At 35.5% G+C, this 11887-nt stretch overlaps 3 protein-coding genes across 3 annotated transcripts; 2 read left to right on the top strand and 1 right to left on the bottom strand.

Annotated features, from left to right (window-relative positions):
- Positions 1-1849: 1849 nt before the first annotated feature.
- Positions 1850-2561, bottom strand: LOC107744539 (NADH dehydrogenase [ubiquinone] 1 alpha subcomplex subunit 1-like). The gene is made up of 3 exons (XM_016558244.1): positions 2302-2561; positions 2037-2126; positions 1850-1943 (listed from the first exon to the last, which is right to left on the bottom strand). The coding sequence occupies exons 1-3, from the start codon at positions 2401-2403 to the stop codon at positions 1923-1925; spliced, it is 213 nt and encodes a 70-aa protein (XP_016413730.1). The 5' UTR covers positions 2404-2561; the 3' UTR covers positions 1850-1922.
- Positions 2562-3021: 460 nt separating this feature from the next.
- On the top strand, positions 3022-8793 carry upf3b (UPF3B regulator of nonsense mediated mRNA decay). Its single transcript, XM_016558243.1, has 10 exons — positions 3022-3302; positions 4729-4835; positions 4927-5033; positions 5227-5325; positions 5409-5519; positions 5611-5654; positions 5791-5982; positions 6552-6712; positions 6812-7130; positions 8393-8793. The coding sequence occupies exons 1-10, from the start codon at positions 3189-3191 to the stop codon at positions 8531-8533; spliced, it is 1395 nt and encodes a 464-aa protein (XP_016413729.1). The 5' UTR covers positions 3022-3188; the 3' UTR covers positions 8534-8793.
- A 1359-nt stretch (positions 8794-10152) lies between these two features.
- Positions 10153-11327, top strand: rpl39 (ribosomal protein L39). The gene is made up of 3 exons (XM_016558296.1): positions 10153-10252; positions 10480-10583; positions 11124-11327. The coding sequence occupies exons 1-3, from the start codon at positions 10250-10252 to the stop codon at positions 11170-11172; spliced, it is 156 nt and encodes a 51-aa protein (XP_016413782.1). The 5' UTR covers positions 10153-10249; the 3' UTR covers positions 11173-11327.
- The last annotated feature ends 560 nt before the right edge of the window (positions 11328-11887 follow it).

Genomic DNA, 11887 nt, shown 5'->3' with positions numbered 1-11887 from the left:
GTAACACTCCAAAGAGAAAGGAAAACTTGAAATCGCATCATATGACCCCTTTAAACTATGCATACATACATGATGCTGTTTTGTTTATAGTTGTTTAAGCAACTTAATTATAATTGGTTTATAAACATTATTTTAAACATTATGCACTTTTTTCCGCATAGTCATGTTATCTTATGCTTTGAATGATGCGCCCTCTTGTGGCCTCAGGAGAGAAGCCAAAAGCTTTTCTTCACCCTAACTGAAATTATGCATTTTAAATTCGAATATAATTCGAATTTTGATCATATGCAAGTACAAAATTCGAATGTAGTTTTTCAGCCATTTTGACAGCCCTAGTGCTTTGAATCTCTAGTTTAAGAAATTGCCAACAATATTCATTTGTTTTTCTTAAGAATTATTTTATTTAAATGGAGTATATGCAGTGCATTTTAAAAAAGAATTATCCACCCATAATAGTTATTCAAAGATAAAGCATATGTACACTTTATACTACAACATTAAAAGTAACTTTTAAATAATGGATTTTTACATTTACAGCTATATAAAAAAAACACTAATAATCTTATTGTACTTACAAAGAGCAAAATCTACACAATAAATTCACAATAGTAATTTCCATGACTTTTCCCAGCCTGGAAATCACAATTCTATGACAGTACGAGCCACAAAGACTGCTATAAGCATTATGCTTTGAAACAGAAGTATGATTATAATTGGTTTATAAACATTATTTTAAACATTATGCACTTTTTTCCGCATAGTCATGTTATCTTATGCTTTGAATGATGCGCCCTCTTGTGGCCTCAGGAGAGAAGCCAAAAGCTTTTCTTCACCCTAACTGAAATTATGCATTTTAAATTCGAATATAATTCGAATTTTGATCATATGCAAGTACAAAATTCGAATGTAGTTTTTCAGCCATTTTGACAGCCCTAGTGCTTTGAATCTCTAGTTTAAGAAATTGCCAACAATATTCATTTGTTTTTCTTAAGAATTATTTTATTTGGATGGAGTATATGCAGTGCATTTTAAAAAAGAATTATCCACCCATAATAGTTATTCAAAGATAAAGCATATGTACACTTTATACTACAACATTAAAAGTAACTTTTAAATAATGGATTTTTACATTTACAGCTATATAAAAAAACACTAATAATCTTATTGTACTTACAAAGAGCAAAATCTACACAATAAATTCACAAAAGTAATTTCCATGACTTTTCCCAGCCTGGAAATCACAATTCTATGACAGTACGAGCCACAAAGACTGCTATAAGCATTATGCTTTGAAACAGAAGTATGTAAAGTCTGCATGCTTGCTGCTTCATCATCTCAATTTTCTTTACTGGACGTCTAAATGGATGTAAAAAGTGCACAAGGTTTCCTTCACAAAATAAGCTTAGTGCATCACATTACCACATATCATGTCTTCAGGCACTCCATTTGAAGCTGTCAAAGGATTCTGTGGAGCATGTATATTACATAAACACATTACACCCTGTTTATGCACATTATGTGTACTTTAGTATATTTTCAAGAATTGTATAGATCCAATTAAATTGATCGATTAGAATTATTTGAAGTACTTTGCACATTTGGTAGACTGTAGTATGTAATGAGCATTATGTACAATATATGTATATGCATTGCTCTGTATCTGTAAAAAACTGCAGGGATTGGATCATGCACTCTATATTTTAACCCATCATTACATTTGAGTACACAGTGAAGTGACAAAGTGATCTGATAAAATGTTTTACTGTCAACTAAATTCTAGTATCAAAACAGTACAATATAACAGCTCAATAAAAAATATGAACACAAAAAAAAGACAACAGCAGGCCAATTAATAATTTAAAGATAACATTTTAATAGACGACTGGACAAAATGTACATTTCAATTGTTGCTTGGTGGATCTTCATTTGATGTTTTCAAGTCCCTGTGAAATAAACAAAGAATATTAAAACGCCGGGGTTTTGCAAGCATATTGTCAGTACTGATACATATTTATACAAGCTTACACACGTTTTACCTTGGCATGATAGTGTGCACCAGTTCCAGACACTCTACTGTCTCTCTCCATCAAATACCAGTGATAGGGAACCCGAACGATCCTCTTTTCCTGAGTGCAAGAAGTAGTAACTGTTGTATTAAATGCTGTAGACTTACTATACGAGAGCAAACAGAAACATCAGACATATGTCAAGCTGAAACAAACGTTTATATATAATGAAAGGTTCATAAAAGTATATACTCAATGATAAAGAGTGACATTGCTCATCATCATCGTAACTCACCTTGCCACCGTTTGTGAACTTCTGGATTTGAGCAGTTGCAATGCCAGGAATCATCAGACAAACTGTCATAATAGCAAAACCGGGCAATATCTCATACCACATGATTGTGGTGAAATATGAGTGTACAAACACAGAGAAATTATTGTAGAGGACAAGATTTATTTTGTTTTTCAGAGAATCTCGCAAAATTGTCGTCTACATGGGCCAAAATGTCTGCCCTTCTGACGGTCACAAAAACAACTTCCGAGATGTGTATAATTCACTTCCGCCTCTGAAAACCTCCGCTGTAATACTGCAGCGCCGCGTTGTGGCTCTTAGCGTAAGTCTGATACTACTAAAACTACTACAGTATTAATAGACTTATGGCCACTTTGTTAATAAGGACATGCGTAGCACAAAAATACATTTTAATCATTTTTGAATGTTATAGCCAAATGATAAAAATTGTTTGGGAGGCGCACAGCAATGTCTAGCTTGTCCACTCTTCATGGAAGAGCGGTAAAAAGAGACAAGTATTACATTTATAGGAAGTGTGCGATTTTGTTATGTAACATTGTGGCAAATATGCTGTTAGTGTGATTAACAGTCACTAATTAACATCGAAATAGAGCACTATGGATGCCAACTCCAACGAAGAAGAAGAAGAACATCGTTTTCTCCCTAGTAAGAGTCCATTTGATAACGATAAAGTCGCAGAGTGGAAGAGTGGACGCTCCTCGCTTTATCGAGAGACTCTTTGCGCCATGAGCTGTAGCCAATCAGAGACGTCTGCTGGTGTTACGGAGAAACAACTGCGGAAAGTTGGGCAGTGACGAGATAGCAGACACGACTGATAACAGCAAGAAACATACGAAGTAAGACATCGCTGCAAAAGTTGGCAAAGCATCATGAAGGAGGACAAGGAAAACACGCGTCCCAGAGAAAAGAAAGTGGAAATAAAATGTGACGAAATTGAGAAAGCAGAGAAGCCAAATAAAGAGAAGAAGGAGGCTATGACAAAGGTAGTTAGTTAGCAGGCTAGCTGGCTACATTCCTGCTGCAAATAGACTATAAACAGCGCAGCTAGTCGCTTTCATTTGAAATACTATGAATTATTGTTTGCAGCTGTATTTTTACTAACATGTTTACATATTTTTGATTTAAACGTTGTAGTTGAATATCACTGGACATGCCCGATACTTACAGACTGGTTAGAAAATCCCCCTGTCAAAGTTTCTAATCACTGCGGGGATTTGGCAGTTAGCACAATAAAAGAGAGGAATCTCCTAGAAACTTCGACAGGGGGATTTTTGTGGATACAGCCACAAACTGATTTATAATATTTTGAATGTCAAATAATATTTCAGTCACTGTAATGTTATTATATACAGCAATTACAGTTAAACATAGACTTTACTTTGTGTATATATATATATATATATAGCACATGTGCATGTAGGTAAACAACTCTTCCACTTAAAGGGTTAGTTCACCCAAAAATGAAAATTCCCAGACGTAGCAAGGAGCATCCCATGTGACATCAGGGGTTCAACCGTAATTTTACTTTTTGTGCGAAAACAGTATCCGCGTGACGCAGCTGACACAACAGCATAGGCTGTTTATGTCCACCGGATATTCTCCGAAATGGCGCTACAGGGTGACGCAGAGGAGACGAATTGTTGAATAAAGTCGTTTTTTTTTTCTTTTGCGCACAAAAAGTATTCTCGTAGCTTCGTAAAATTAGGTCGAACCCCTGATGTCACATGGATTATTTTACCGATCTCCTTGCTACATCTCTGGACTTGGGAACATTTCAGTTGTATTGCTGTCTATGGGAGGGTCAGACAGCTCTCAGATTCCATCAAAAATATCTTAATTTGTGTTCCGAAGATGAACGAAGGTCTTATGGGTTTGAAACGACATGAGTGTGAGTAATTAATGACAGAATTTTCATTTTTGGGTGAACTATCCCTGTCCTAAACCACGCAGACTAAATAAAGCATTGTCATGTGGGTATTAAAGGGGTCATATGATGCGATTTCAATTTTTCCTTTCTCTTTGGAGTGTTACAAGCTCTTGGTGCATAAAGAAGATCTGTAAAGTTGCAAAGACTAAAGTCTCAAATCCAAAGAGATATTCTTTATAAAAGTTAAGAGTCAGCCACACCTACCTAAAACGGCTCGTTCTAACACACCCCCACATACCTACGTCACGATCTCGGAAAAAGGCGGGGCATAGAGGAGAAACAATAATGTACAGTATGTGGAAAATAATGTGTTTTTTGAACCTTAAACCGAATAAACACATTTCATTACACCAAATACACAAAATAATGTTCTTTTTAGCAGCATCATATGACCCCTTTAAAATGTATGAAAACATGAAGTGTGTTCAAGTAATTCCTGTATTGATTTTTGTTCTTTTTATATATTTTTATACATTTTTTAGATTGTGATTCGACGTCTCCCTCCAAGTCTAACTAAAGAAGACTTAGTGGAACAACTGCAGCCTCTTCCAGAGCTGGATTACCTGGAGTTTTTCTCTAGCGATACTAGGTTTGTAGATGCAGTCTTATAAAAGAAAGCATAAGACTGAAACATAATGAAAGGTATTTGATGGCTGATCAAGATGTTTGTTTATTTGCAGTCTTTTCCCTCATCTGTTTGCAAGAGCCTATCTGAATTTCAAAAATCAAGATGACATAGTTCTCTTCAGAGACCGGTTTGATGGCTATGTCTTCATTGATAATCGAGGTTTGGCTTTTGTGTGTCATTAACATTTCCAGGATTCAGTGTTTACTTGCTAATCAGTGGTTTTAAATTTGCAAAGTTGTGCCTTAAATGTCAAAGTGTCTTCAGACTGAGATGATTTGTGTGCTGGTAAATTTCTGGTGCGCTTTTCTAACAGTGAGAAATGTTATATCTTCTTTTTTTCCCCATATTATAGGTCAAGAATATCCGGCAATTGTTGAGTTTGCACCATTCCAGAAAATTGCTAAGAAAAGGAGCAAGAAGAAGGATGCAAAAAGTGGAACAATTGAAGATGGTGAAATATATGTATATGTTTTTACATTTTATTTTCAGCACTGCAAACAATAGTTAATAATTTGTTTACCTGTGTCTTATTAGATGTTGATTACAAAAAATTTTTGGAGTTCTACAATGGTGACGAGGAAAAATTTCCTTCCAACCCTGAGACTTTACTTGAAGAAATAGAGGCCAAGACAAAGGAACTCAGTGGTGAGTTTCAGCACAAAACCTCTAAACAAAACAATTTTAAATAGTTTTCGCTCTTCATTTGACATAATCATCTGAAATGTTCTTTCCCCAGCTAAAAAAACAACACCTCTCTTGGACTTCCTTAAGAATAAACAGGTAAAGTGAGGGTGCAATATTTACTGATTTAATTGCTTTCTTCATTATCTTGACACCCAGTTCATATTGTTTCCACATATAATATGCCATACTGTATGTGTAGTGTATTCATGCTCTCTCATCCTGTCCTCCCCAGAGGATTAGAGAAGAGAAGAAAGAAGAGAGGAGACGGAGAGAACTCGAACGTAAACGCCTGCGAGATGAAGAACGGCGCAAGTGGAGAGAGGAGGACAGAAGAAAAAGAAAAGAGGCTGAGAAATTGAAAAAAGGAGAAAAGGCATCTGATAAGGATAAGAACCAACCTAAAGATGAACTGCCAAAAATCAAGGTACATAACTATCTATATATTATTGACTACCTAAATTCATTACTGAGTTACTTCATTACTTTCATACAAAGAATTTTATGTTTTTGAAATAAATCTTATATGCTTACCAAAGCTGCATTTATTTGATAAAATATACAAAATAGTAATATTGTAAAGTCTATTTATAGTTTAAAATAACTGTTTTGTATTTTAATTTATTTTATAATGTAATTTATTCCTGTGATGGCAAGTCATTACTCCAGTATTTATTGTCATAAGATTCTTTAGAAATCATTCTAATATGCTGATTTTGGCTGATTTCTTATTATTGAAAACAGTTGTGCTGCTTCAGTGCTTCATATTTTTCTGGAAACCATGATACATTTTTTGGGGATTCTTTCATGAATGGAAAGTTTAAAAAACAACATTTGAGATTGCAAACTTTTGTAACATTATAAATGTCCTTACTAGCACTTTTGATCAATTAAATGCATCCTTGTCTAGTAACCGTTTTAATTTCTTTCTTCTTTTTTTTTTGTTACTGATCCCAACTTTTGAACGGTAATATTCAACCTTGTTTTGTCTTTCAGCTCTTGAAAAAAACAGAGAAAGCAGGTGATGGTGATACTGAGAAGCCAAAGGACAAGCCCAAGAAACAAGACAGAGAGAAACAGAAGGAAGATCGACCTCCTGTAGGAGGAGACACAAAGAAGCGTCAGAATGGTGAACACAGAGAGGAGAAGGGGGGAAAGTAAGTTGGTTGCACTCGACATCCCCAGCCTTACTCAAAACATATTTTACTTTTCAGGTCTAATTTCATATCATGATGTCAATATGCTTTGGCTTTCAGGTCAGAGGATAGTGGGCATAAAAATTACAGAGATCGTGATGGAGAGCGAGAGCGAGACCGGGACAGAGAGAGAGAGCGAAGACAGAAAGAAAAAGAACGATTCAGAAGGCAGGATGAAGAACGAAGGAAAAGGGAACGTCAGGATGGAGAAAACACCTACAAAAAGAGAGACGAGGAGGGGAAGAAGGACAAGGAGCGTGTTTGGGAGAAAAGAAAGAATGAAAACACCGGAGAGTCCTCCGTTAATGCTCACCCTGAAAAGCCATCTAGGGACAACAAAAAAGAAGACAGTGCCAAAAAAGACCGTCTGAGAAACAAGGTACACTACCAGTCACACGTTTGAAATAATTAAGATTTTTTTTTTTTTATGTTTTCGAAAGAAGTATCTTGGGATCACAAGGGCTGCATTTTTTTTTATCAAATATACAATGAAAAGAGTAATATTGTGAAATACTATTACAATTTAAACTAGTGCTGTCAAACGATTAATCGCATCCAAAATAAAAGTTTTTGTTTACATAATATATGTGTGTGTACTGTGTATATTTATTATGTATATATAAAGACACACATACAGCATATATTTTGAAAATATTTACCTGTATATATTTGTTAATATAAATTATATCATATGTATAAATATATGATTTAGACAGATTTGTGAACAATATTTGAGAGAAATAGGCCTTTTGTGTACATAGAAAAAGTCTTAGATCTTTGAGTTCAGCTCATGAAAAATGGGGGCAAAAACAAAAGTGTTGCGTTTATAATTTTGTTCAGTGTATAAACGTAACATATTTTTCTTAAATATATACATGCATGTGTGTCTATTTATATGTACATAATAAATATACACAGTTGAGTAAACAAAAACTTTTATTTTGGATGCGATTAATTGTTTGACAGCACTAATTTAAACGTTTTTTCTTATTCTAATATATTTTAAAATGTTATTTATTCCTGTGATAGCAAAGTCTTTATTCCAGTCTTCAATGTCACATGATCCTTCAGAAATCATTCTAATATGCTGATTTGCTGCTCAAAATAATACATAATATAAAGAAATATTTCTTAATACAATGTTGAAAACAGTTGTGCTGCTTAATATTTTTTGTGGAAACTGTGATGAACTACCTTTCAAAACTTTAGGGTTTATATTTGAAATAGATGCTGTTCTTTTGATTGTTCTATTCATCAAAGAATCCTGATTGTTTCCACAAAATATTAAGCAGCAACTTTATTAATAATAGGAAGCACTGAGCACCAGTAATAATTTATAATAGAGCACCAAATCAGTATATTAGGATGCTTTCTGAAGGATCATCTGACACTGAAGACTGGAGTAAAGGCTTTGCCATTACAGGAATAAATTACATTAAAAAAATTATTTAGATAGAAAACTATTATGTTAAATTGTAGTAATAATTCACAATATTACTACTTTTAATGTCTTTGATCAAAAAATGCAGCCCGAGCATATGCGGATGAGCATAAGTGACGACTTATAAAAACATGAAAAAAGTTGTATGTGTATAATTTGTATTTCACATATTGCTTGTAATTTTTACATTTCTGTCATAGGATCGGCCTGCAATTCAGCTGTACAAGCCCGGGGCGAGGAGCCGTAACCGGGGCGGAGGAGGAAAAGGAGGAGATGGACCGGCAGCAGAGAAGAGAGCTGAGTGTGAGTCCAAGAACACTCAAGAGAAAGCTGCTGAGTGAGGAAACAGCTCTGTGCTGGCATGACATGATGTCTCGAGAGAGGAGGGGCTCTGTTCTAATCAGGACAAACACCTCAAAAACATAGTGCTGCCATCAAAAGAAATCCCCCCACTTTCTGAGAGCACATACCTGTTGCCCTCCAGTGTCTGAACAAGCCCCCCAAAGTTTCTGTTCATGAGCAAGGCAAGTCCTAACCGACGGTTAGATTTGAGAAACGGGGCTTAATCAGGAGAGAAGCCAAAGCGATTGGACCACGATAACTCAAAGTGACCTTACTTTTGGTACACAGCTAAATGTGTTTTACTTCACTTACTTTTCTGTTTCATAGTTTATGAAAGGTCTGATCCAGCTTGTTCATGATTTCTCACTGTTCTGTTTTAGAAAGATCTTCCGCGCCTAACCCAAAACCTACTATCACTTCAGACAATCGGTAGTAAATTTGTGTTCTTTGAGCATGGATGTAGCCTGCAGCTGTTTTAAAGAGCCTGCTGATCTACGATGTTTCTGTTCTGATTAGGGATTGGTCAGGTGGAAAAAGAGCCATGCTTTATAATGCTGATGCCTTGATCACTGTCAGTTCTTTTCTGCAAGTTGACTAAATTATATGCAAAAACAGATGTGGCCTTTTATAGTTTTGAAATTGAAGCATATCTTACCACTCAGAAAAATGCAGCTTCTGGTTAGCTTGGTTTGGAAACTGTGCTGCCATCCAATTGTATGTTCCATTGTATCTAATCCTTAACTCAAAACACAGCTTGTTTTCCTTTTATAGTTGCAGCTTTGTCAAAATGTGAAGAGAAATCCAAATAACAATAAATGAACAACCTATGTGTTTCAACTTCATGTGAAATACTTGTAGTATTTCGTTTTCTTGGTCCATTACATTTCTTTGGTATAAAAATGTAATTGTTTTCATTCCATGAAATGGGTGCCCTTTATGGGTGCTTTTTATTGAAAAATGTGACTTTTAAAGGAAATTTCTTTGAGATTTCAAGATATCTTAAAGTGTTAGTAAATTGCAATTGTGTCGCCTTTTCACCATTTTTATATTTAAGTTTAAATATAGCTAAGACTTTAAAGTTGATAGTATTATGGTTTTAAGTTAATTTAGCCATTAAAAGCCTTGTGCTGGATGTCATTTTATGAGAGATGCTGATATTGCTGAATACTCACATAAGTAAAAAAAAATTGGCAGTTAGCTGTACAAAATAAAAATAAAAAACAACAACAAAGTAATAAAAAGAGGAGATTGCCCAAAAGAATGTCATTATCCCGCTTTTCTTAATGTATGTAATTTATTGTACATAATTTTAATTAATAAGGGCCTTAGGAGGGGTTATTTATTATGTTAAATATGGTTGTTGCAGTAACTGGGACAATGTTTTTGTCTATTTGAAACTAAAACTAGCTTTTATTTTCATATGTTGTTTCTGTAAAATAGGTAATAGAACTAGGGACAGCCCAAACAAGAAAGTAAAGTAACTGTTTTGTTGATGTACAATAGAACAATGCCTGTAATAATACTGTACATCAGAATGCAGAATTGCATGCAAAATCTAATTTAGAAAAAGCGAATTGTGATCCGTGGAGCCGCTGGGTGTCGCTGTGACGTGAAGGAGTGGCCCAGTTCGTGACTCGGATATACAATGCTTGCGTTTCCCATGGTTCCTTCTCTTCGACTACCGCCATAGTGGTGAACGGATAGCGATCTGGAAAATGGTAAGTGAAAATCTTAAAACATCCGTAAACAGGTAGTTGTTCTCCTGTAAATCTCTTCGTTTTTGTATATCAGTCGAAGGTCTTAGGTCGTGGGATTTAGTATTTGGCAGATTGGTGTTCGGGAAGTAATAAGATCATTGCCCGTCTTTCCCCGGTGAAGTGACGCTGGATGATAAACTCGAGCCACTGCAGGTTGTGTGACGGTGTGCCTCACATTTCTATTTCAGGCGTCGCATAAGACTTTCAGAATCAAACGCTTCCTCGCTAAGAAGCAGAAGCAGAACAGGCCGATCCCGCAGTGGATTAGGATGAAAACTGGCAACAAGATCAGGTATGTTGACATACTGAACGCTGCTGAACTATGCCCGCACCTACATTAACAAAGTGCTAGTAGTCCTTGTTTCTGGTTCTGTAGTTCATAGTAGCCAACAAAAGCAGGACGCAATTACAGTGCTAAATTTTGTGGGAGTACTGCCATTATCCTGCTGAGAGCATCCTTCTGCTCTGGAGTCGTGAATAGTCATGTCCCATATGACATGTGAATGCTCTGTTGTGGAGACACATTTCTTTGGATTATAATTGTGTATTTTTTTTTACACTGAGGAAGTGCATTGCTGCTGTAATGTTAACAGTGCATTAAAGTGATATACCTGGTGTTTATTCCACTACGTTTTGTTGAGAGATTATACTGACATTTGTTTGATGGGTTATTTTGTATCATTGTAAACCCTCTTATTCATGATTTTCTTGGCTGCACTATTGGTAGTTGTTGCGCAAATGCAGTTTACTACAAAAGCCTAGAGTGTAGTGTAATTTGATTTCAATGTGTGTTTGCCTCTGTGATGCTTTATCTTGGCAAATTTCTTTGCAGATACAACTCCAAGAGGAGACACTGGAGAAGGACCAAGCTGGGCTTGTAAACACACGGTTTACTTCAGCTTCCCCCTCCGTCTGTTCCCTGCCAGGACCACCAACTCGTCCAGAGCTGGAGAGAAGCCATGCTATCTGGAACAGCAGTCTCTCTTTTGTACAGATGTCCTTGCTGAACAATAAAAGATTTGTCATCGAACCAGAAGTATTCGTATTCTCCTCTTTTGTGAAAATGGCAAATGTCAAAGTTGACATTTTCCAGTGGCTGCATTTGCAACGTTTTGAGCACAAAAAACAGAGATTTGGTACTAATAAACTTTTACTGGCTTTCACTGAGCTTTAATGCTAATTCTCAGAACGTGTAATTATATAACCTTAAAAAGGTTAATTTCAAGCTAAAAGTCTTAAATTCATAAGGTCACCCAAGTGCGACTGCAGTATTTTTTTACAGTATTTCTGTTTTTCAACTATTTAATCATCCAATTACTTGACCTGAATATTTAACTTCAGGTGTATCGTGAATAATTTAACAAGGGAGTTGATTAGCAAGAGCAAATGTCAATGGGATATGAAATTTTTTTTCCAAAGTAAGTTTTTTTTTTTTTTCAGCCCATTTGCCTGTAAGACCTTCGTTCATCTTCGGAACACAATTTAAGATATTTTTGATGAAATAATGTGAAGTAGAGAGCGAAAGTGTGTAGAGACAAAAATGTGGAACAAAGTCGTTATTTTTGTTTTCTTTGCGCAAAAAAGTATTCTCGTAGC

Source organism: Sinocyclocheilus rhinocerous, unplaced genomic scaffold (assembly GCF_001515625.1).
Source record: "Sinocyclocheilus rhinocerous isolate Xijiao unplaced genomic scaffold, SAMN03320098_v1.1 scaffold557, whole genome shotgun sequence".
In the NCBI taxonomy this organism is placed as follows: Eukaryota; Metazoa; Chordata; class Actinopteri; order Cypriniformes; family Cyprinidae; genus Sinocyclocheilus; species Sinocyclocheilus rhinocerous.
The sequence above is the reverse complement of the archived record's forward strand: the minus strand, read 5'-3'. Positions and strand labels throughout refer to the sequence as shown.